Source organism: Bos mutus, chromosome 10 (assembly GCF_027580195.1).
Source record: "Bos mutus isolate GX-2022 chromosome 10, NWIPB_WYAK_1.1, whole genome shotgun sequence".
In the NCBI taxonomy this organism is placed as follows: domain Eukaryota; kingdom Metazoa; phylum Chordata; class Mammalia; order Artiodactyla; family Bovidae; genus Bos; species Bos mutus.
In genome coordinates, this window is record NC_091626.1 from 39,047,560 (window position 1) to 39,073,584 (window position 26,025).

Genomic DNA, 26,025 nt, shown 5'->3' on the forward strand with positions numbered 1-26,025 from the left:
CAATTAATTTCAAAATAGCTGAATATTTCCCCAATCTGCTTTCTATAAGAGAAAGTGTATTACTATAGTTCTAACATTTAAAGAGTTCCACCAAAAAAAAAAAGCCATCTAAGTGATTTGGAAATTCAATGGTATTAACATTATATTCTTCACACTGAACTATAAAACCGGGGGAAAAAAAACCCTTACTTCAATCACTGGCAAATTAACAAAGTTAACAATATGAATAAAATAGATCACATAGGCTTTGCTTCTAAGAGGGAAAAACCACAGAGTTTAAAAATACAGTCACTGCAAATATTCTCACTGTTCTGATTTTGCGATAATTAGGGCAGGCCAAATGTTCACTATGTTAGGACCGTGCATGTGTCCCCAGATCTAGTTCTTTACCTAGGTCTCGTTTTATAAATGCTGGTGATAAACCAAGTCCAATTTATATGTTGCATCTTGTATGAGAAGTGTTTGTGACTCTAGGTATCTGATCAACATTGAGAAATGGCAGCACAGCTAGTGTGATAGCTTTTGAAGATAACCATTGCTAGTTTTGATGATTAGCAGTTACCATTAAATGAATTGAAAAATTATTGTGCTTTATTTTCTAGGTGATTCTGATATCATTAGAAGACTGGAACAAATTGATGAAAAGTAAATCAACAGTTTTCCTTTAGTAAAACTGGTTGGAGCTTTTTTTTTTTTTTTTTTTAAATTACAGTCATTGGTTATCTCTACAACCTGTAGAGGGCACTCAAGTCCCTTGAAAGAAAAACTAAAAAATTTAAGAGTTTTCATTTTTATTTATTAGTAGTGTGTTAACTAAACAATGTTTTTTTCCTACAGAAACCATCATTTAAAAAGAAGACATTTAAACAAAACATAGCTTCATTTTAAATGTTTAATGGAATATTAAGATATACAAATTTTCACATGTCCTACCGGAAAAACAATTTAGCAGGTGGTTTCCATTCCAGAGCATCTGTCCATCTATAAATGCTGTGCATCAAATATTAAACACTATACTGCCATCAATTACACAGATTGGCCAAGGCCTGAGAAAAGTCAATCTGGACCTCAGAATAATCTGCTTTCAAAGCAGTAAACTAGTAATACATATAAGGCATTCCACTGCTCCAAGCTATATATAGACAATAATGTTATCATATCCATAAAACAGCTGTTGATAATAATGGTTGAGAAACTTTCAACTCATACTAGTTTTAACCATTTTATAAAAGTAACCTCACGAGTTTCTTTGGCAATACTCATTTTCTGCTTCTCTTCATTACTACTAAGTGTGGTTAGATCAAGATATTTGAATATTTGACTTCGAATATTCTTCTTCCTGACATGTTAATGAAATATTTCATAGGGAAACCTCCCAAGTTGGACACACTAACATATAATTATATAAACACATGCACATAAACATCTATGTTTTTTTATTTTTTTCTGATAGCATATTTCAAAATATACTACAATGTTAACTAAAAATTTACTGTATAATTATTAAAAATACTATTGTAGTTTCTTAGCAACATGGTCAGGGATCCCACCTTCTATCTTATATTTTTTATGATCCTCAGTTTTACCATGATTAAGTAACTTGCTATTAAAAGATATTCCGAAAGTTTAGTTATTAAATTCAAATTAGAGATGCTCATTTGGCACCAACATAAGTTAGATATGCCCTTATTTGAGTCACTGTTTCTATTTAGAAATTGGATCACCCTTGTCTGATATATAGTTTCAATTTTCTGATTCTATCTATCACCTTATTCAGTCTTTGGGTACTTTTTTCATTTTAAATAGAAAAGAGCATTTCAATATTGCTTATATTCGAGAGAATATCATTAAAACATGTATATTATCATATGTGAAACAGATTGCCAGTCCAGGTTCGATGCATGAGACAGGGTGCTCAGGGCTGGTGCACTGGGATGACCCTGAGGGATGGGATAGGGAGGGAGGTGGGAAGGGGGTTCAGGATGGGGAACACATGTACACCCATGGCTGATTCATGTCAATGTATGGCAAAACCACTACAACAGTGTAAAGTAATTAGCTTCCAATTAAAATAAATAAAAAAAAAAAAGAAATTGGATCATAAAAGTCTGAGCCAAAAAGATGTATAAGAAAATTATCCAAATATATAACCTACAAATTGATACTAGAATAATGAACAACTATAAAGCATTTAAAAAAGCTTTGTCTATAGTAATAACACTAGTCATTAAGAATTTACTATTTAAAAACAAATTTTGTTATACATCAGTGTTTCTACTTTTAAGGTTCTCAAAATATACTCGAGAAATAAATCTCCAAATTTGACATCTGGCAAGGTAAACATTGACACCGATATTGATAATAGTTTTACAAAGTGAATTCCTTGAGAAATCTAGCATGAAACATCTTACAAGTTTATCCTTCAAATATTGTACACATTTTCATAGAATATTTCAAAGATTAGAGTTATGGAAGAAGGGTACCCAGTTAAGCAAGAAAAAGGCAGAAAAATTAGTAAAATAGTAAACAATACTGTGGAAAATAGTTATTTTGATAAATTTAAAATAATGAGTTTGAAGTATTTTTGTAATGGTATCTTAATGAGAAAGATCTGATTCATGATGGGAACATAATAAGCTTTTTCCTCAAGAAAGGACAAAGTTAAATAAAGCTCTGAAATCAGAAGTCTTAAGATGAGTAATTGTATATTGTGACGTGTTTTCCCCAGTTGGATTTACCACATTCCATGACAGTTTTTAATGGGGGCGGATGGGGAGAAACTGTGCAGTTTCATAAAATAGAAGCATTTCTCTCAGCCTAAGCTGCAGCTTTGATTTTTGGGTTATCTCAGGGCCAATATATATACACTCTAGTATATGAAACAAAACTAGAAGATATACTTAGAATGTAGTCTTTGTTACTTCAAAGCCTAAGTTTCCTAAAATCATTGTTGGGCAAAGTAAAAAGAAACGTTTGTTCTATTACGTAAGAAATAAACTTCATTTGGTATTCAATTGACTTTCTAACTTAGCAGGCAGGACTTTTACATCTTCAAATACTGAAAATAAATTGCATTCTTGGCCCTTGCTTTAAAAGGTTATGGAGAATAAATGCACACCCTGGTAGTGTTCTAGTGATCTCCCTAATCTCAGTTGCACTTTGTCAGAACGAGGTAACTGGTAGTTAAGTGAAATACCCTAGATCAAAGGGGGATTAATCACCAACTGAATCCTTGCTGAATAAACCTGTCATTCAAGAAAATTATTTCCACTGAACTTAGCAGAGGATTGAAGGTATTTGCATAACAGGGACCAACGTACTTCAGCCAGGTTAAAAGGTTCAGAATTCATCCCATGTTTAGCTTTTTGCCTCCTTTTCCTTTCAGCAGGCTGGTACAATGGTTTCTAATCTGATAATACAGCTAACTATCTAAATGATGTCAGAACAGGAAAGTATTGCAAAGTTTGGATGAGGGATGGATCAATTTCACTTTCAGTAACTCCTAAATCTGATTTGTTGGAATTTAAGATGTAATCCTAAAAAAGTCCCTTAAACCTGAGGACTGTTTATTAACATCCCTTTTCTGACCTTTGTCTTAGAAACAACCATTGTGCTGTGGCAGCGGTCCCAGCAGAGACTCTGGATGATAACTCGACCTACCTACCTCCCAGGGGTGGTGCAGAGTCCATGAATGTCTATAAAGAACTCTGAAATACTACAATAAAAACTAGAAGAAAAATACTAGCAGTTGTTCTATGTATAAAATTGTGCTTTGAAACACCTTAAACCATATGATGTATAAAACTAGTTTAAACTCACTAGAAATACTGTTAGTGTGAATAAATTAATTTTATAAGACTGTTTTATTAAAATTTTTTTAAACAAATAATTTAAGAATTCCTGACAGGTTATTTTCTTCAAACCTGACATTTGAATTAAGTATTTAAAAAGTAAAAGGTAAAAATTGCCCACCACTGTAAGGGGACTGACACTGTAAGGGTACTGCTGACTTTAAAAAGTTTAAAAAATACTGTTTATAAAAAATAAAGAAATAAAGAGTTTTATCAAAATCATGAACTATCTTTTCTGGAATACATTTTCAGAAATTTAACACTTTTTGTACATTTTGGGCCTACTGAAGAATAATCACCCATATGATAGACATCAGATTTCATAATCATATTTTGGCACTAAAAGGGAATTTAGCAATTCTGCCTCTGGAGTAGGTCTGACACCATCCAAATCTTTAACTGGAAGTAGGTGCTCATATTCAGTGCAAATGCACAGCATCTTTCAAGTTAAAAAATGCAAAGAATAGTTATCAAAGAAAATGAATAAAATCCATAGTGGGATAATTTTTTAGAAAATGATTGAAGTTTTAACCCAAGAAAGGACTCTTAAGAGTGTCTTATAGCTTAGAATAAGAACATGTCAATCACGATTAAGCTTCTGGAATCGGAATCCCTTTGAAATGCAGCTGTTTCTTCTTTAATTGTGGCAGCGGACTCTGAAGAAAAGAAAGGTCCAGCCTTAAAGATGAGTAAGGAATACAAAATAGCTCAGGATTAGTTGTGGAGTTCAAAGGTCGCTAATTACACTAAGGAGTTCCCAGACACAGAGAAAACATTAAACAGGTCACCTACCAAACGGGAAACAGACTTTGTCTTCAGAAATTATCCTGAAGTGACAGGTTTCTAGACAAAATCAAAAGCATCACAGTGTGCCCAGCTGATCTCAACAGGATGAAAACATGAGTTAGTTTAAGTTCTGTAGCGGTATGTTAGAATGGAATGGCAACAGATGGCATCAGGTTCCCCATCGTCCCTATACTTCTCCAGTACTTCTTAGATTTTCCTCAGGTTTCTAGAAATGTCAGAGCAAAGATTCACTGGTTTTTCTGACTGCTTACCTAGGGGTTTATTATATGGAATCCCAGCCCACTCACTAGAGAAATGCCTCTTCCCTGTTTTAGTGTACTTGGATAAATATTTATACAATCAAGATGTACAAATAGCTCCATTAATATAAGTGAAATGTTAAACTTCTCTTGAGTTTAAGAGAGTAAAAAAAAACTTAAGGAGAATGATTTCTTCTTTCAAAAGGAAAGTTTTTTTACTACTGATTATCTGTGATGAGCCTAGAATAACAAGCTAAAGTCCTGGTCTGGAATTTACTCCATTTTCATTACTTGGGATAATTCTGAACATAGAACATTATGCCATAATGCTTTGCAGAAAAGGAATTTATAATGAGTAGGACTGACCTTAATTTTAAAAATCATATTTAAAATCCCAAATTAATATGCAATCTCATTTCAAAGTATCATAGCTTTCTTTCACGAAGTTCGCCGCTTTTTCTAAGCTTTTCTTTAAGAGACTCATAAAAAAGAAACCAAGATACAATTTAACTGAATATTAATTTGTGATGCATATTTTTTATAACTCTTCTGTAAAAAGAAACTTGACATGGAATAAGTTTTGAGGAACTTGAGATTTCATCTTTTCTTGCATTTCATCTTTCCTTTAAAGTCCAACTTGACAGTGAGCTACTATGAAAACAGAATGTGATATATAATTGTAAAAATAGATAGAGAATAGAGTATGACTGGATGGCTCCTAAAGAAACCCAGAGCATGCCAATAAGGAAACAAGAGTGACAAATGTAAAGAAAATGTGCTACATGAAACTGAAATAAGATTAAGTGATACTCTACACCCATAAAATAGCTTTTGAATTTTAACCTGAATGCATCCATTAATGAATTATAATAAAACAGAAAAAAACCAATACTATATCTAAATTTATCTTTACAAATTTGGCTGCAGATATTCAGTAATCACAAAATACTATGCTCATCTTCAGAAGGTATCCCACCGCTCTTAATGTGTTTACTGACATCCTAAACAAAATGTTACTGTTGCAGCTTAATAAGTTTGCTTGAAAAGTAACTCTAGAACAGAGATAAGCACTGTAAATAGAATTATGCAGATTCTTTATTAGTCAGTAGGATAGTTCTTATTAAAAAACATGTTACTATTTAAACGATTTTCCTTCATTTTCACTGGCTATTTTCTCAAGAGATTTACAGTTGTTTCTAATTGGTCTCTGGTATTCTGTAACAAAGCATTGTACTAGCACTTAGTACTCAGGTTTGCAAGAGCAAATAGTTTTATTTTACATGTCATCTACAATCCATTGGGAGTGGCAGCCTGCAGCTCTGGATTGTGAAGGAGCCTGATTCCAAATCCAGGAATCCCAATGGAGAAAGATGGCTGTGATTGATTAGCCATGTCTGCCACAGGAAGACGCACGTGGCAGGAAGGGCAGGAAGAAGCATGTATAGCAAGGAAAGTCAAGACTAGTCTAAAATAAGCTAGAAGTCAATCACTAGATTTTATGCTCTGAATCATACTTAAGTAAAATCAAGGGTAAAAAAACTGGATACATTAGTTTTTAAAATGTTCTTTCAAACTAAATCAAACTAAAAACATTGAACAAGAATATTTTATCATTAAATAAATGATTTTCAATTACAGGTTATGTGTATATACATTAAAAATAAAAGACTATGATTTAAATTGTTACTAGTGTATAAATCCCATTTAAACATGAGACAATTACAATAATAATGATCCATATGTTACTGGAGCAGGAGCTTTAGAATTCCAGATGTAATAGTCAGAAGAAATTAGCTTCCGGTCTAAAAAAAAAAGATAAGATTATATTAACAAAAATTCAATGAGAAAGCAAAGTCATGGTATTTAAAATTTTGGAACACAATTATTTCAAGGGAGGAAATTCTTTGAGACAGTCATTTCAATTCGATTTTCATCAAGGCATTATTATAACTTCTACCACTTTAAAAGTATGGGTTTATTAAATACATGAATAATCCATCTTTTAGCCTATATATGCCAAATTTATGCCAATATCCTTCATGCTAAACCTGCTAATTTTTTTCTCACATCTTCCCTAAATTCTGTTTCTCATAGACCATTACTTCAGCTACAAAAACAGTAAAAATACGTTCATTGGTTTCCCTTCTGTCACCTCTTCATCACAGTTCTGATTCTGTTCTTGCTATTCTTTATGCATTCAAAGTTTCATAGATAGAAATACATACTCAACTTTCTAGTAATGTTTTAAAAAGGTTGCTTTAGTGGTTTCTTATAGTTCTAATCAGATTTAAGGTTTCTGTTTTAATAGTTTTGAACAAATGACAACTCTGAATTAAAGTTTTTTGACACATAAAACTGAGATAATGCTCGTTTGGAGCTAGACACATGTAAATTCTTATTCCATACATCTCTATTTATCCAATCCTGCCTTTTCTACAATACCTCTTCATGCATCTTCTTCATAATGAAAAGGATAGGTGTATAATACTGGCGTGCTGCTGTCCATGGGGTCACAAAGAGTTGGATACAACTGGGTGACCGAACAACAACAACGATCATTACCTTGTTGCCTTTTTTCACTGTTACTTCAGTTTGAGAATCTAGTAACACTGAGAGGCAACAGCATATTGGTTAGGTGGTCAGGCTCCAATGACCGACTGCTTGGATTTGAGTTCCAGTTCCGCCACTTACTAGCTATGTGATCCTAATCTCTCTGTTCCATCAGCATCCTCATCTATCAAATGGAGATAACACTTACATAGGGCATTCTAAGGATTTAATGAGTCAGCCTGTATTCAGAACTGTGCCTGGCACATAGTAAGCAATAAAGATTAGTTATTATTATTTAAATTGCCATCATTAGCATTATTAAACTATTATCAGAACTAAGTTGTATATTATGAATATAGATTTTCTTGTCAAGATGATGGCAAAATAAAGTTTTCCACATAGTTGCACAAAGTGATAGCTATATTTTGAAACTAAAAGAAGAAGGAAATAAGAGATTGGTTATAATTATCCATTTAAAATGACCTCTTTCATTCATATATTAAGAAGCAGGTATATTACTGAAACATTCCATTCTGTATTATGCTCTCTGAAAATTACTACAATGTTTAGTAATATTAACAATATACTTACAATATTTTAGATTTTATCTAAAGAGACAACATATTTCCCACAGAAACACTCATCTATTGACATTTATACAATACTTCTGGTTTGTCCAAGCTAACAACTATACTGTGCCTTCATAAAAAGTTTTTTAAAAAGCATTATGAAGATTCTTTCATATGTATGAATTTCTTAAAAAAAAAATGATATAGGAGAAAGCATAGGGAAAACCTATGGCAGTAAAGAATATGGCTTATTCTGGTTATACCTCATAGAATCTATTACTGCCATTCAAAAGTAATTTCCTAGAATTCAGTAGTTCTGAGTTCTATAATCTTTTGAAACTTTCAAATTACAAATCTTGTCCTATCTTTCCTACTTTAAGGACCCTAACCCTTAGTTTAAGATTGTTGTTTTTCAGCTGCTAAGTTGGGTCCAACTCTTTGTGACCCCATGGACTGTAGCCCGCCAGGTTCCTCTGTCCATGTGGTTTTCCAGACAAGAATACTAGAGTGGGATGCCATTCCCTTCTCCAGGCTATCATTTGAACCCAGGGATTGAACCCGCATCTCCTGCATTGGCAGGTAGACTATTTACCACTGAATCACCAGAGAAGCCCTGATGATTTAGATATACTTATCTAAATATTGGAGAAGGCAATGGCACCCCACTCCAGGACTCTTGCCCGGAAAATCCCATGGATGCAGGAGCCTGGTAGGCTGCAGTCCATGGGGTCCCTAGGAGTTGGACACGACTGAGTGACTTCACTTTCACTTTTCACTTTCATGCATTGGAGAAGGAAATGGCAAACCACTCCAGTGTTCTTGCCTGGAGAATCCCAGGGACAGGGGAGCCTGGTGGGCTGCCGTCTATGGGGTTGCAGAGTCGGACACGACTGAAGTGACTTAGCAGTATCTAAATATGATAGTTTTATTCTTAACATATGAGGCAAAAAGGTTTCTACTTATGTTCAGCTAACTCTACCCTCATTCTAACTACTTGTTTGTTTTATGCCATATGTCTGTATTTGATCCGAATTAAAGTTTTAATTCAATAATTTTAATTAAATTGCTGTTTCCTCTACCTATATTTTCACATATGTGTTTATATACATAAAACACTGTATACATATGAAACACATACATATATATATGAAACACTAACAAACTCACTAAAGGCAGGAAACTTTCTATTGGTCTCCTTTTGGTAAAGCAGGGTACTAAGTAATGGTCACTGACTGTGGCACTGGCTAAAAATATTTTAAATTTTAATATTCACACTTAACATTTATTGAATCCATGCTACATGCTAAATATTATGTTGAGTGCTTGATCAATATAAATAAATTTTATTTACATCTCATAACAATCCTGAAATAAATACTACTACTACTTCCAATTTATACATGAGGAAATTATAACTTTAAGAAGTTCACTAACTTGCCGAAGAGTCAAAGAGTATATTATAAACTGAGCAAAGCAAATTCAACTTTAGACTAGAGCCCACCTCTATGTCAATCCTTGCTCATTCAGACCACTTTATAAATAGGAGAAGGCAGAGGGCAATGTACATAACCGATTAACACAGGATGGATTAGGCCAGAATTCTTATAAATTGGGATTATTTTATCTTTTTCTTTCACATTTTAATTTTATCTTAGTTAATAATAACATAACACCATTTTAATTCCCTCAAGTTGGCTTGAAGCTGTGCAACTTACATGTACTTATTTTTGGTTTTCCTGATGCAAAAACTTGAACTGAATGCTGATCCACATAACATCCAGTGAGTGTGTAATCTAAGATCCTAAAATGAAGCTAGAACCAGAAGAGAAATGTACCAAGTTAAGGTGATTATTTGGTAAAAATGATGGTCACATTTTTTTCCCTTGACACAATTTTAGGAATTTATTTCACACAATTCACAAAAATCACAAATAATATTGTTAATGTGTGCATGTGTACACAAGTGTACACATGGACACATATGCACTAATCTTTCCCTTTAGCATTAGAGTCATTTCTTTGTAAGGCTGCCGTTACAAAGTGCTTAACACATACCAGGCCCGTCACTAATGTACAGTCTAATCTACACGGCAAGTTATCTGTATTCTGCAAACAAGGGAACCGAGGTTCAGAGGTGGAAACAGGTAGTAGAACGGACATTTGTGCTCAGAGCTGACTGATTACAGATGTTGCTGGCCCCTCCCTGCGGTCTGCTGTTCTGTACGTTCTCTTCTGTCTCTAAGACTAGGTGATTGTGATATAGTTCAGACCATAATACTTTTACACACCTTTTAGCAAAACACAAGCATGTAATTACTAAAAAGGGAACACCAGTTTATCTGGTTTTGGAGGGAATAAAATGCTCTACTTAATTTTTCAGAAAACTAAGATTTAACTTATGTAGAACTTTTCTAAAATGTAATCAACGAATGTAATGAATGAATGTAAATTCCTGAATTTAATTGATCATGTAGTGTCATTAGTATAAATGCCAGTTAATATATTGTGCTATAACAGAGAGGGCCATTAGTACCTTCGCTGAAGGCATAGTCATAGCCACATAAACTACGAAAGGTCTATCACAGACCAGCCTCCTTTTGTTGTGATTCTCCTCATCTTTGCTGCTAAAAGCTTTTGAATTTGCAATAGCCCGATAATTTTTCTATACTTTTTTCTTTCTTCTTCTTTTCCTGAATATTTCTCTCATTTCCTGTCTTTCTTCTTTTGATTGTCAAACTAACTGATCACATGCAGAGATGTAATTTTCAGGTCTCCTCAGCAATTTTTTTCCCTATTGCCACTCAAATTATCTAACAGTAAAGAGCTATGGCTTCCTTGTTTGGCAAAATTCTGGATGCTGGAAGTTATGACAAGGCAGATTTCCACAAAACTAGATATTATAAAAAATAAATCTATTCAGTGAACACAAATATCTATTACATGCTTTCTATGACACTGTAACTGGTTAGGTGATGAAAATGAATAGAAAAGTTATAGTCCCTACCTTTGAAAAAACATATAACATAGTTAACATCCCACTTTTTTCTGAAAAACATACAGAAGTGGGAATTTTTTTAATAATCATTGAAACAAACCTTGTGGATACAGTTGAAGTCAATACAGAAGAAATACCATCAGTGTACTTCTGATTTCACTACTATTTCCCCTAGTCACTTTTATGTATAGATTCCAGTCTATCTTCTTTGATACTATTCTATTTAGATTTTCCCACTACCTTTCTGATCACCTTTTCACTTTCCTTCACTAATTCTCCTGAATCTTCTTATTTTCTCTTATCTTTTTCTGACCTTATTCATTTCTACTGCCTCAACTATTTCTTTTCCGTGGATAACTCCTAGATCCTATGAACAGCTGAGCTTTCTTTTAAGAATCAACTTCAGATTTTTTAGCCCCTATTAGACACCCACCTTGGTATAAATTGCTATTACCTGCAACAATGTGATATGAAGCCCACTCCCTCTCAACTTTCTCTGTATTTCTTCTAAGAAATAGAGCTTTCTTCTAAGTACGTTTATCCATTCTTCAAATATTTATGTGTGAGGTACTGAACTAGATGCTCAGAATAAAATAATGCATGAGATTCACATGGTCTCTGCTTTCTGGGAGCTTCAAGTCTGGTTTGTTTTTGTTTAGTCACTCAGTTGTGTCCGACTCTTTTGTGACCTCATGGACTGTAGCCTGCCAGGCTCCTTTGTCCATGGGATTTCCCAGGCAAGAATACTGGAGTATGTTGCCATTTCCTCTTCCAGGGGTGCTTCTCGACCCAGGGATCAAACACATGTCTCTTGTGTCTCCTGCACTAGTCAGACAGATCCTTTACCTTTGAGCCACTTGGGAAGCCCCTAGTTTAAGTCATAATTGTTTTTAATGACACCATCTTTGACTTAAAACTATTTCTTATCTTTCTACTTAATTAGTGAGATTAAAGGATTTACCCTTATCACAGCTCTATTCTTTTTTTTCCCTTTTTTTCTCTTTCTGTGACACTATACTAGCTCAGCATCATTTATTTATCAACTTTCATCTGAAATACTAAAAAAGTTTCTTTGTCTCTAGCTTTTATCCTCTCTCATCTTCTTCACATCCATTTCAGGCTGATCCTCATAAAGTACCACTTTCTGAAGGAGCACTCCCATACTCAAAAAAAGTATAACATTTTCTAACAAACAGTGAAAGCCAGATTCAAACCCTCTACAGTCCAGACCTAAATCACTTATCTAGCTTTCTGTGTAACTACTGTTTCTAGCGCGGGTTCCTAAATATGCCTAGTTATCCTTCATTCCCATGATTAAACCATGTCTTTACCTATACAAATGTTAGTTCCATCTTCAAGGCTTCATATTCATGCTTATCTGGGCCTCAGCGTTTTCCTTACAGTTCATCACTACTACAAAGCTTTCCTTGACCACTTTGGTTGGAAGAGCTTAGTCTTTTTTTGAAAGTCCAAAAGCAGGTAGTCCTGATTAATTACTGACAAGCATTACTGAAAAATCCATAGAGCACAAAGACTGTATCTTATATTCTTTGTATACAAATCTCAAGTGTGGTATCTTAAGAGCTGAGTAGAAAGAGGTTAAATTGAAGTGTACTAAATTTTACATAATTCTTTCCTCTTAAAATATTTAAGTATTACATGAAATAGAAAGTGACTAATAAATAGAATTTTACTAAAATCTAGAAGAGGACTTAGACAAAAAGAATTTCTATCCCCCAAAAGGATTACAAAACATTAAAAATCAATTGCTGCTACTAAGTCGCTTCAGTCATGTCCGACTCTGTGCGATCCCATAGACGGCAGCCCACCAGGCTCCCCCGTCCCTGGGATTCTCCAGGCAAGAACACTGGAGTGGGTTGCCATTTCCTTCTCCAATGCATGAAAGTGAAAAGTGAAAGTGAAGTCACTCAGTCGTGTCCGACTCCTAGCGACCCCATGGACTGCAGCTCACCAGGCCCCTCCGTCCATGGGATTTTCCAGGCAAGAGTACTGGAGTGGGTTGCCATCGCCTTCTCCGAAAAAAAATCAATTAGATACATGTATTTCAGAAACAAAGGCAAGATCTCTAATGTAGTGAGCCATATAAATATATTTACCTTTAAATATGCTGTACCTCCGATGCAAATCTGGTCAAATGGCTGCTTTTCATGGTTCTTGGCTCCAAAAGTTATAGTTCCAGAAAGACTAATTTCCATTGATTTGGGAAACTTCTGTCCTAGAAACAGAAATATACCAATCAACTATTTTTAATTAAATAGGTTCTACTGCAAATGAATGAAAGAAAAAAAAACAAAACCTAGTTTACCAATAATCCAGACCAATAAGCTTTTCTCTCGAAATACTTCAAGCTGGCCAAAACTAGCTTTGTACTCCACATGCGTGATGGGACCTCTTTAAAAAAAAAAATGGAGATAATAGAAACAAAAAATCACAGATTTAAGTTTGAAGAGATATACGTCAAATCTTGCTACTGTCACTTAATACAAGGACAACATAAAGCAGATCTGCATTTAAGTTTGCAGAATAGAGCAGAATAAATAATGAATATCATATCTCAAAAAACACGGAAACACAATAAACCTTTTTGGTGATGCTACACATTTCATTATTAATTCTAAAGATGACCACAAAGTCATACAGAATGTATTAATACAGGCACATGAATTACATAACATTAAAACTATGATTTTTACTATATAGTATGTAGCCTTTGAAAAGAACTATGCTGTAGAACAAATTTAAAAGTAGAACTGGTAAGGAAAAATCTTATAATTGACTTAATTCACCAGGTTTTATCGTTGGCTTAACTTATTAATATAGGTACAGTGCAGAGAAATTGCTAGAAATAAAGCCAGTAGAAAAATAATCCCCGAGGAAGCTATACTGGCTGGAGCTTATAATTTACTAGCAAATTTAACCAGAAAAATGGTGACATTTAAAAACAAAGAGATTATTTTTACAACTATTTTGGTTCAGAATCAACATACATTTGAATCACACAAAATTTTTAGATCTTAAAAATAAGGTAAAAACCAAGACAACTTTATTATAGGGCAGTGCCAATGTACTGAGGAAGGCAGAAATCATGGCATCAGGTAATTTTATTCCTACCTGTTGTAAAAAGGTATATGAGCTTCACAGAATTCAAAACTATTTTTCACACTTTCATGAAGTTTTAAATTAACTGTTATTTTTAGTTGTACTTCTTCCTCTTTCACTTGATAAAAACCCAAAATTGGTGGAACAGGGACCTGGAAACAAAACAAACACATTTTCTACATGATTCTCAAGTTAATGGGTCTAAAATGCCAATAGTGACTGAGGAAAGAGCTGTGCAGTAATATAGTCATTATATACACGTATGTCTTTAATGACTATTAGGTTACTCTAAGTCATTCTGACTACAGATGATGGAGCTACAGTCCTTCTAAGGACAGGGATTCTTCCATCTCTTTCCATTTCCAGAAAGGTACCTTACAAAGGTGTGTAATACATTCTTCTTCCTCCTCTTGCTTGTCCAGATTCTCCTCCTCCAGGTTCTCTATGACGTACAACACAGAACATGCACTAGCCATACTGATCCCTGACACACACCCACAGTTCCTGCTGCTCTGCTTGTATCTTCACTCCCCCACCCTCCCAGGTCAGCAGTCACTTAAATTAGTCATGAAAAAGCTGATTAAGGGGAAACAATCTGAATCTTCTGGTAAGTAACTCATGAAAAGGTTTTGTTTCGACCAAAAGTATGGTGATTTCCTAACAACACAATTCATAGATGTAAAGATTAGCAAAGTACCAACTTCTCCAAGGTTGCTTACCTGGGAAGTGTAGTAGCATAAGTTGAATGACTCTAACGGTGGAGTGAGCGGAAATTTGTACGGTCCACTAAATGCAGAATCATCCATTGCATCAATGCTACTAGAGGTCAGAATGGCAGAGTCAAGAGATGTCACACAAGGATGAACCAGAATATCCTGAAGTGGAGATCCATTGGTAGGGAGACTCAAACTAATGGTAACATTTGGCATGCTTCCCTCTAGATCACACTGCAACACAAACAGATATCACCAAGAGCTTTGAAGAAGTCTTCTTCTGGATGAGGCTTTTCTTAATTTATCTGAGGCACTTTTCACAGCTTAACTCACTTTTCTTTCAAGGAATTATTCTCATTGCTTTCTGTGTTCTGGATAATGATTCTATTACGGCTCTCAGAAACCCAAGCCAGAGACCAGGAGAGCCTTCCTAGAATGCTCTGCTTACATTTAAAATCCTTAAAAAACTACTTTTCTCTATTCCTGTTACAAAAAATATTTCTGTCACAGCCCTCTAAGTGTATCTAGACTCACTTTCCTCTAATCAATAGATTCTCCATCAATGCCAGAGCTATCTTAATAAAATAATTCTAATTCTATTGTACCCATGCCAAAACCTCTCAATAGTTGTCCCTCAGTTTTATATTACTTTTAAAGCCTTTGCTGTTTGGTTCCCACCTATTTCTTTAACCATTTTCTACCCCACAAGTAATGCTCTAGACTTACTGGATTCTTGAATTTACCTGAATAAACCATATCTTATATCTACGCTTTTGTATGTGCTATTCCCGCCAGCAACAATGCTCTTTTCTTCTTAGTCAATTCATTACATGTGTTGTGTGAAGCCTTATATTCTGTATTGTCACCTCTGTGGCCTACCTTTGTTATGCAGAGAAGCCCAGGATCTTCTTCCCTATGTGGTCTGGGTTAGTTTGCTAGTGAGAGGTACTCATGAGAGATTTAGGAGATAGAAGGGAAAGGGAAGTCATTATAGTAGGAAAGTCATAGAAACCAGATATGATAGCTTCACAGACCTCACTCTGAGCTCTGTTTTAAGGCACTGGTGGCCAGACACAGCACTTTCTCAGACTTTTCCATGAACTCCTGCTTTGGGGTTGTAACACAGATGTGGCTGCTTTTCTGTTAACGCTGGCTTCTCTGTGTATCCTAGTCTCTAGGCTAGAGTCATTAGTGACTGTCAGAGGATCAGAGACTTACTCTCTCAGTTCCTCTTATACTTGAGTAAACAAACCTTCATTCCTACACTAAACATCATGATCATCTATCTGTATTAGACCAAGAATAGAAGCCAGTTCAAAATTCCCAGAAGCAAAAAACTAGGGTCAGTCTACCAAAGACCTATTTAAATACCATGATATGAATTAATATTAAATTATATATAACATATTCCCTGTTCATTACCACAGAATGAAAAAACACATAGTGAATTTCCCTACTTTTATTTTACAGAACTTAAGAGAAAAGTGCATTCAACAACTTTAAGAGGTGTGAATGACATAATCTGCAAACACCTTAAGTTGGAGACATTTACGGTAATTATTTCCATTAAAAGTAGTAACTGGAATGTATTTTTGACCATAATAGAAGACAGTGTAAAGGAAACACATACATTTTTAGATCACTTTAAGGTTAAAAGGGGCTTCCAACGTGGTGCTAGTGGTAAAGAACTCATTTGTCAATGCAGGGAAAGTAAGAGACACAGGTTCAATCCCTGGGTCGGGAAGATCCCCTGAAAGAGGGCATGGAAACCCATCCTAGTATTCTTGTTTGGAGAATCCCATGGACAGAGGAGCCTGGTGGGCTACGGTCCATAGGATCTCAAAGAGTCAGAGTTGGACACAACTGAAATGACTTTGCTTGCACACAAGGTTAAAAAGAAAAATAAAGACTCAATTTGTCTGCCAGGACCATTTTAATTCTCTGTTCCTGAAATCTACTTTTAATCTATTAGATTTTTACATAGCTACTCAACATTAATACGGGCTTCCCGGACAGTTAGTTGGTAGAGAATCTGCCTGCAATGCAGGAGTCCCTGGTTAGATTCCTGGGTTGGGAAGAGCCACTGGAGAGGGAATAGGCTACCCACTCCAGTATTCTTCGGCTTCCCTTGTGATTCAGCTGGTAAAGAACCTGCTTGCAATGCAGGAGACCTGGGTTCACTCCCTGGGTTGGGAAGATACCCTGGAGAAGGAAAAGGCTACCCACTCCAGTATTCTGGCCTGGAAAATTTCATGGACTGTATAGTCCATAGGGTCACAAAGAGTCAGATACAACTGAGTGACTTTCACTCACTCAACATTAATATGATATATAAAAAGTTTATTAGTGCAGAAAATAAAGGGAGAAAACAGAAAGACACCTCAGAATATTAATATACATGTATATGCATTTTTTGGAGGGTTTCTATTTTTGATCATTATTGAATGTGGCAATTATCAGTGCTAACTGTATTGTTATTTTCATTGTCTTTTCCTATTACTTAACCTTAAACAAGAGAACCCTATATTTACCTAGTGACTTGTTTAAATAAAAAGGTTAAAAAAAATAAAATGAGTCCCTGAAAATGATTTCAGATATTAAGTCAAAGATTTATCAATTTCACTCTCTCTAAAAAAAATGGAAAATAAGTATAGTGACTTTAAAATAATTTCACAAGTTCTTTGATATTACTGTTTCAAAAGATGGAGCCTAATTCCACTTCCCTTGAATGTGGGCTGACAAAGTGATCTGCTTCTGGTGAACAGAAAGTGGTAGAGGTGATGCTACGTGACCTTTCAGTCTAGGTAATAAGAAGAATAGCTTTCACTTGTGCCTCAGGTGGCTGGCTGGCTGCCTGCTCAATTGTCTGTTTGGTCAAAGGGAAGTCACTAAGTTGTGAGAATCTTAAGCAGCCTGTTGAGACGTCCATGTGGAAACGAACTGAGGTTTCCTACCAATAAGGGCCAACTTGCTAGCCATGTGACTGAGTCACCTCACAAGTAGAACTTCCAGTCCCACTCAAACCTTCAGGTGACTGCAGCCCCAGCTGAAATACTGACTGTGACAGACATCCACATTAGAAGTTCCCAGCTAAGTTGCCCCTAAAGTCCTGACCTACAAAAACTACAAGTATAGTAGATGTTTATTGGTTGTGATGACAGGTTAATTCATCACACAGCAATGCAGCTGACCCTCTGTGCAGTCAAAAATCCATGTATAACTTTACAGTCAGCAGTCTGTATCCCAGGTTCTGCATCTCTGAATTTAACTGTACATTCAGCCAATCGCAGATAGTATGGGACTGAATGTAGTACGTATTCAAAGAAAAAAATCTGTATATAAGTGGACCCATGCAGTTCAATCTCATGCTGTTCAAGGGTCAACTGCATATGGATAGTATATTTAGTAAAGAATGCAAAAAGATAACATTAGAAAATTTCACTTGAATATAATATCTAATGACTGCTGTTTATGGTAAGAATCAAGAATGTCACATTATGATGTAAAATAAAGTCAGCAAAATTTACTTTTCTCCATAAATATTCAGTGGTATGATAAAACAAGTATCAGAGAAAATCTTACCTTGCAAGTGACAACTCCAACGACCTGCCATGTATCTGCTATCTCCTGTTTATCATATTGCATGGAGTTTACCTTTTCAGTGACAGAAATAGAAACTTGTGGTTTTCCTTTGTATGTTCCAGTTTTCCAGGCTGGCTGTTTTTGTAGGTGAGTAACAGAAGCAAAATTAATACTGTCCAATGAATTCTGTAAGTTGGCATCTAACAAAGTGCCAAAGGGACACGTTTGTAAAAGCAAGTCAGACAACTGGCTCAATTTGGTATTTAGCTCACTGTCAGTTTTTTGACCTGAGGAAAGAAAATCCTGAACCCCAAAAAGAAGTTCAAAGCCTTGTGAAATTCCACTAATGCTAATTAATGGTGGACGAGGGGATAAAGTTTGTTCAACCAGTGGAACACAAGCATATATCATGCCATTCTTCAGAAAAGCAACAACTGGCCAGAGTTCTTCACCTCCTACTGGGACTCCGTAAATGGATGTTTTATTGATGTGTGAGCAGCTATCACGACTCTCCAAAAAGTCCTTCTCGTCATCCAACAATCTCAGTTCAAAAAGCAGTGCTTTCAGGAAGGGACCATCTTCAGGAACAGGCACATAACTTGCTCCATTGAAGACTTTAGCTCTTTTTTCAACAGTTGGATACCGTCTGCCTCAATGGAAATAAAAACATAATTAATTCCTGCAAAAACTGGAAGTCCAAAACCAATACAAGGAAAATACTAACAAAACACACAATAATAAACAAATACATACGCTGACACATGAAAATCACAATAAAAAAATATTATATTAATGTTAAACTCTTATGTACTTGATATATCTCAAATGATAAATGCTATTTTATTTTTAAAAATTGAATTTAGTTCACTTTTTAAATAGGTAGGATATCTGTTTCTAATTCAAAATCCTAGACTCTTGGCTATTCAGATTCCCACTTGGTAAGCAAGGCATGTGTATGTTTAAAACATAAACACACTGCCATTTTTAAAAAACAATGATACATTTTGCAGTGAAACTTACTTTTTTCCAAGTTAGTATTCATGAAGCTACAGCTGCATAGTATTCCCTTGGGTTAAGGAACTACAATCTATCTGGATTCCCATTGGTAGAAACATCACTTCTGTTGTTACAGATAAGACTGCAAAGAAGATTTTCTTGTCTTGTTTTTCCTTCCCTTTATCTTTCCTTCCTCCGTCCTTCTTTTTCCAATTGAGGTATAATTTACATATGATATTATATTAGTTTCAGGGAAGCAACATAATGATTTGATATTTGTATATGTTGCAAAATAATCACTGCAGTAAGTCTAGTTAACATCTGTCACCTTATATAGTTACACATATTTTTTCTTATAATGAAAACTTTTAAGACTTTCTGTCTTAGCAACTTCCAAATATGCAATGCAGTATAATTCAACTATAGTCACCATGCTGTACATTACAACCCTATGACTTACTTATTTTATAGCCATGTTTGTACCTTTTGATTCCCTTCATAAATTTTTCCCACCCCACCACAGGATATTTTTTCTGATTCCATCTTAGTAGAGCAGGATCGAAAAAAGTGGTTTAATTTAATCCTCCACATTAGGAATTCACTAGTACCCTGAGTCTTCTTGCCAAGCCGTACAAAAATATGTAAGGGCATTTCAGTAATAGTGGTTTATCTATATGGCCTTGGAAGATACTATGAGGTAACAAAAAGAATAAAATAAGAATAACCTTTTATGGTTTGCAAGCTCTATGCTGAACAATAAGTTACTAATTCATCCCTTTTTGGGAGAAACAGGAGATACTTTTTGCTTATTTACAAAAATGTTAGATCACATTTTCTTAATTAAAAAAAAGTACTTTCCCTATTCCTTATTTCTCCACTCCAAAGTCCACAACAAAATCAATTATTTGCTATTGGTTTCTGTATAGGGCTTCCTTGGTGGCTTAGATGGTAAAGACTCTGGCTGCAATGTGAGAGACCTGGTTAAATCTCTGAGTTGGAAAGATCCCCTGGAGGAGGCATGGCAACCCACTTGTGTTCTTGCCTGGAGAATCCCCATGAAGAGAGAAGCAGGCTACAGTCCATGGGGTTGCAGAGTCGGACATGACTAAGAGACTAAGCACAGCACAGCTTTTGTATAAATTGCCTAACTTCCCAAAGTCTATTTTCTTATTTGTAAAATAAGGTATGGCTAAAGAACATACAGGCAATTCTGATCAAGGATCAAGAACACACCTAGCCAAAATGTTTTTCTACTAATTCTCTAATACTACTAATATTTTATTAGTATAGGATAAATAAGTGACAGATGAATTATCTGGATCCAGCTTATGGCCTTCATAGAGATGTTGAAATGTCCACCCAAACATATCTGAAGTTTTGAAATATTCTGAGCATGGTGGGAAAAAACTCTGAAAACAAGAAAACAAGAACAACTTCTTCAAGAAACTAATTATTCTACACAGTATAAAAACCTTACCTCTTCAAGATAGTAAAATAAGCTACAAAGCCACAGATATAAATACAATATGTTGTTGGCATAAGAACAGATAAAGTAACAGAACTGAGACAAATTGCTGTTTAAATAATTTTAAAAAAGAAAAATGAGAATGTATTTAAAGTTATTCATGTATTAGTGAACCTCATTCATTTACATTTTGATGTGCTATCTTGATTGAGGAAAGGGTAATTTTAGCTCTTAAGTGTTCTCTTAAAATTCAAAGTGCAAGAATTTCATGACTGAAATTGTAAAAATAAGTCAATCTGGGACCTTATGCGTAGTGCTAAATCGCTTCAGTTGTGTCCGACTCTTTGCGACCCTACAGACTGCAGCCACCAGGTTCCTTTGTCCATGGGATTCTCCAGGCAAGAATACTGGAGTGAACTGCCATACCCTCTTCCAGGGGATCTTACCCACCCAGGGACTGAACCCAGGTCTCCTGCATTGGCAGGTGGTTTCTTTTACCACTAGTGCTTCCTGGGAAGCTCCCTGGGTCCTTATCAGATCAGATCAGATCAGATCAGTCGCTCAGTCGTATCTGACTCTTTGCGACCCCATGAGCTGCAGCATACCAGGCCTCCCTGTCCATCACCAACTCCCGGAGTTCACTGAGACTCACGTCCATCGAGACAGTGATGCCATCCAGCCATCTCATCCTCTGTCGTCCCCTTCTCCTCCTGCCCCCAATCCCTCCCAGCATCAGAGTTTTTCTAATGAGTCAACTCTTTGCATGAGGTGGCCAAAGTACTGGAGTTTCAGCTTCAGTATCATTCCTTCCAAAGAAATCCCAGGGCTGATCTCCCTCAGAATGGACTGGTTGGATCTCCTTGCAGTCCAAGGGACTCTGGGTCCTTATATGATACCTCAATATGTGCTCAATAAATACTTTGTTGGATGACTCAATCTGTCTTTTCAGATTTATTCTAGGGTTTTTGTAAAGTAGGACTTGAACTTTAAATGGCCCCACAACTATAGGGAAAAATACCAACCTAAGCTAGACTTGAGTTGGTGCTGTTACTGTCTATCCAGACAGCAAATCTCTAAACCAGAATCTAAATCAAGTTTTGTTGTGGGGAAAATAGTAGTTAGAGGAAAAATCATTTGGATTCTCAAATCTTAAGTGATGGCCTTTATCCTTTGGCAAATATGTGGATAATACACATACCTGTTTCACTCTAACTCTAGGCCCAAGAGGTCAGAAAACAGAAAAAAATAAAACCTAATTAATTTGTTCAGTGATACAAGATAAACAAGTGACAGATGAATTATCTGAACTGAACTTGCTGCCTTCATAGAGATGCTGAAAAGTCCACCCAAACGTATCTTAAGTTTTGTTCTGAAATATTCTGAGAATGGTGGGAAAAAACTCTGAAACAAGCACAACTTCTTCAAGAAACTAGTTATTGTATGCAGTACAAAAATCTTATCTCTATAAGATATAAAAATAAGCTACAAAGCCACAGATATAAAAACAGTATGGTGCTGGCAGAAGAACAGAGAAAGTAATAGAACTGAGACAAACCAATGGAAGACATAAAAAACTCAAAACAGCACACAAATCAACGAAGAAAATACATATTGTTTGGAAGATGATTCAGAAAAACTGGCCCATAGTACAGAGAAAAACAAAATAAGATTCCTACTTAATGTCACATCCAAAGATGGACTATATAGATGGATTAAAGGCCTAAATATAATAAATAAAATGACAAAGTCAAGAGAAAATAATGTAGAAAGACATATTTGGGCAATAAGGGTAGGGAAAGACTACAACAAATCCCCTAAAGGGCTAACTACTATGTAACAAAACTAAGGGTTTCTGTTTAACCAAAGTAATGAAAAGTTCATTGACAATGATAATAAGTTAAGATCAAGTGTCTGTAATAGCTAAAAATGACAGGACTAATATCAAGATTACACAAAAAACTCCCACAAGTTACCAGGAAAAAGCCAGCAAATCTCAAAGAAAAAACAAAGAATATGTATAGGCAATTCACAGAAAAGGAAAGCCCAAGGACTATCGTCATTGCTACCATGCTGCTGCTGCTGCTGCTAAGTCGCTTCAGTCGTGTCTGACTCTGTGCGACCCCATAGACAGCAGCCCACCAGGCTTCCCGTCCCTGGGATTCTCCAGGCAAGAACACTGGAGTGGGTTGCCATTTCCTTCTCCAATGCATGAAAGTGAAAAGTGAAAGTGAGAGTCGCTCAGTCTGTCTGACTCTAGCGACCCCATGGACTGCAGCCTACCAGGCTCCTCCGTCCATGGGATTTTCCAGGCAAGAGTACTGGAGTGGGGTGCCATTGCCTTCTCCACATTGCTACCATAGAGAAATGCAAATGAAAGTAAGATATTCTTTACACCAATACTGGCAAAAAGTGCAGTAAGTGTTAGAAAAGAAAAGAGAGTGATGGTGAGAGTGTAGACTGGTCAAAGTATTCTGAGGAGCTAATTATTTGGTAGTAGTCAAAACCAGTATAGGTATGTCTCATGTAACTGTTTGAGGTTATTTACTGCAGCATGGTTTTGATAGCTGAGTTGGAGGCAATTTGGGAGATCAGCAGCAGGAGAAGGGGATATGTAAAATGTGGCAGATGGAAACCATGGAGTACTACAGAGCAAGTAGAAACAATGGCCTAGATCTGCACTATCCAGTATAGTAGCTGCCAGCCTTACATGGCTTTTTAAACTTAAAATGAAACAAAATTAAAAACTGAGTTCCTTAGTTAGAATAACCACATTTCAAAAATTCAACAACTACCTGTGGCCAGTGGCTACAATTTAGACAGTTTAGAACATTTTTTTTTTATGTTCAACACTTTTTTTTTTAAACTTTATTTTTTTAACTTTACAATATTGTATTGGTTTTGCCATATATCGAAATGAATCCGCCACAGGTATACATGTGTTCCCCATCCTGAACCCTCCTCCCTCCTCCCTCCCCATACCATCCCTCTGGGTCCTCCCAGCGTACCAGCCCCAAGCATCCAGTATCGTGCATCGAACCTGGACTGGTGACTCGTTTCATATATGATATTATACATATTTCAATGCCATTCTCCCAAATCATCCCATTTCCATCACTGAAATGGTGGACAGTGATGCTTGAGATGAACACAAAGTAACCTGGATATTTCTTAAAAATAGGGCAGAGAGGACTTCCCTGCTGGTCCAGTGGTTAAGAATCTGCCTGCCAACGCAGGGGACACAGGTTCAGTTCCTGGTCTGGGAAGATCCCACATGCGGTGGAGTGAGTAAGCCCGTGGGCCACAACTTCTGTGCCCTAGAACCTGCAAGCCACAACTACTAAAGCCTATGCTCTGTAACAAGAGAAGCTACCGGAACGAGAAGCCCTCGCACCACAACTAGAGAGTAGTTACCACTCACTGTGACTAAAGAAAGCCCACACAGCAAGGAAGATGCAGTGCAGCCAAAAAAAAAAACATGCTGAGAAATCTGACAAATGTTAAGAAATGGGAATGACACCTGTATTGTTAAATTATATCATTTAAAAAAATATATATATATGAACACACAAAAGCATAACACCAATCATATGAGGTAGGCAAATGGCAGAAATAAAGATACCAAGGGGAATATATAAATAAATAAAGCAGGAGTATCTGGGAAGGATGGACCAAAAAGGCTGATGAACCATATTAAAGATTATAAATAACCTCCTGAGGTACTACAACAACAAATGTAAGCCAAGTGTCCCTGAGAAAATGGTAAACTTCAAGTCTCTATGTCTCCAATAACAGAAATTGTTTAGGAAGGAAAGGGAATTATTCATATTCACGTTGCCTACTACTTTTCACTTAAAATACACTCATCTTTATCAGCCTCAATCTAGATTCAGAGCTAGCTATGAATACTTCACTATAGAGCTTGTCTCAGAGAAGAATGAATGTTTACAAGAATAAAAGGTGAAACAAGTTACTCAATTGCCGCCCATACTTTACAATGAGTTACTGTATGTGTAACTCTCTTCACAGAGTTATTTTGATAAAACGTGGCAAATTTTATATAAGTGGCACTAGATCGGCTCACACCATTTTTAAAAAGTAATTCAGTTTAATTTTTTTTTGGTATTTTTTCAATTTTCAACAATTAGGAACTTTAGAAGTAAACAGAATTTCTAGGAATTAAACATAAGAAGCTGAAAGTAACAGTCTGATACTGCTCAGCAGGGACTTTCCAGAAGAATGAATTAAAATGTCCTTACATGATTTTTATTAACAAAAGTAGAAAAATCTGAAACATTTACTGCTCAGAAAGTTTCCTTTCCTTTTAAGTCACCTCGGTACCAATCTTACGCAGGTGGTAAGGCTGGTAAGATGGTAGGGCTTAGCTGGTAGCTCAGCTGGTAAAGAATCCGCCCGCAAGACGGAGACCTGGGTTTGACCCCTGGGTTGGGAAGATCCCCTGGACAAGGGAACGGGCTACCCACTCCAGTATTCTTGCCTGGAGAATCCCATGGACAGAGGGGCCTGGCGGGCTACAGTCCATGGGCTCGCAAAGACTCGGACACGACTGAGCTATTTTCACTTCACTTTATTCAGGAGAAAATGTGCCAGGCATCAACTCATTTCTCATTTAATTATCACAGTCTCCACTTATTAATAACAGGTGTTATAAGGGTTAAGTAACTTGCCCAGGTGTTGGACCAGGGATGCACAGCACCACAAAATTATGCTACACTATCCATCCATCCTATCCATCACGCCTAAGGATACAGATTTGCATTTACCTGGAGAATTTGACAATGCCACAAAGTGGAGTTCCTGATTCGTGGCTTATAAGCCACACTGCCCGCTGGGCCATGATAAGCCACTAAGGCATCAGCTTATCACTAAGGTGGCCACGGAGGCAGAGCGCAGACTGGCTTTCTCAGGCGTCTTCAGAGCCACCTTCTGCTCCACCGCAAACAGATTGGGCTCAGCAGAGAAGCTAACTCCTTCAGGTGAAGTGACTAAAACCTTTGGGTCTGTCCGGGACAACGCACGCCACAAAAAGTTCCGTGAATCCCCACTTTAAGTCCTCATAAACTTATCTCCATCAGCCCAACTACCTTCTTTCTCCCGAGTCCACTTCCGGGACGGTGGCC

The 26,025-nt window shown here is 36.2% G+C and overlaps 1 protein-coding gene and 1 non-coding gene across 2 annotated transcripts; one reads left to right on the forward strand and one right to left on the reverse strand.

The window, feature by feature from the left end:
- AP5M1 (adaptor related protein complex 5 subunit mu 1) lies at positions 1 to 26,003 on the reverse strand. Its single transcript, XM_005898778.3, has 8 exons — positions 25,669 to 26,003; positions 18,427 to 19,072; positions 14,851 to 15,078; positions 14,144 to 14,283; positions 13,338 to 13,423; positions 13,129 to 13,247; positions 9,732 to 9,828; positions 1 to 6,699 (listed from the first exon to the last, which is right to left on the reverse strand). Exons 1-8 carry the CDS (start codon positions 25,740 to 25,742, stop codon positions 6,617 to 6,619), a joined length of 1,473 nt encoding a protein of 490 aa, XP_005898840.1. The 5' UTR covers positions 25,743 to 26,003; the 3' UTR covers positions 1 to 6,616.
- LOC138989615 (small nucleolar RNA SNORA72) lies at positions 292 to 423 on the forward strand. Its single transcript, XR_011465873.1, has one exon. It is a non-coding gene; the product is annotated as a small nucleolar RNA SNORA72 (small nucleolar RNA).
- Positions 26,004 to 26,025: the final 22 nt, after the last annotated feature.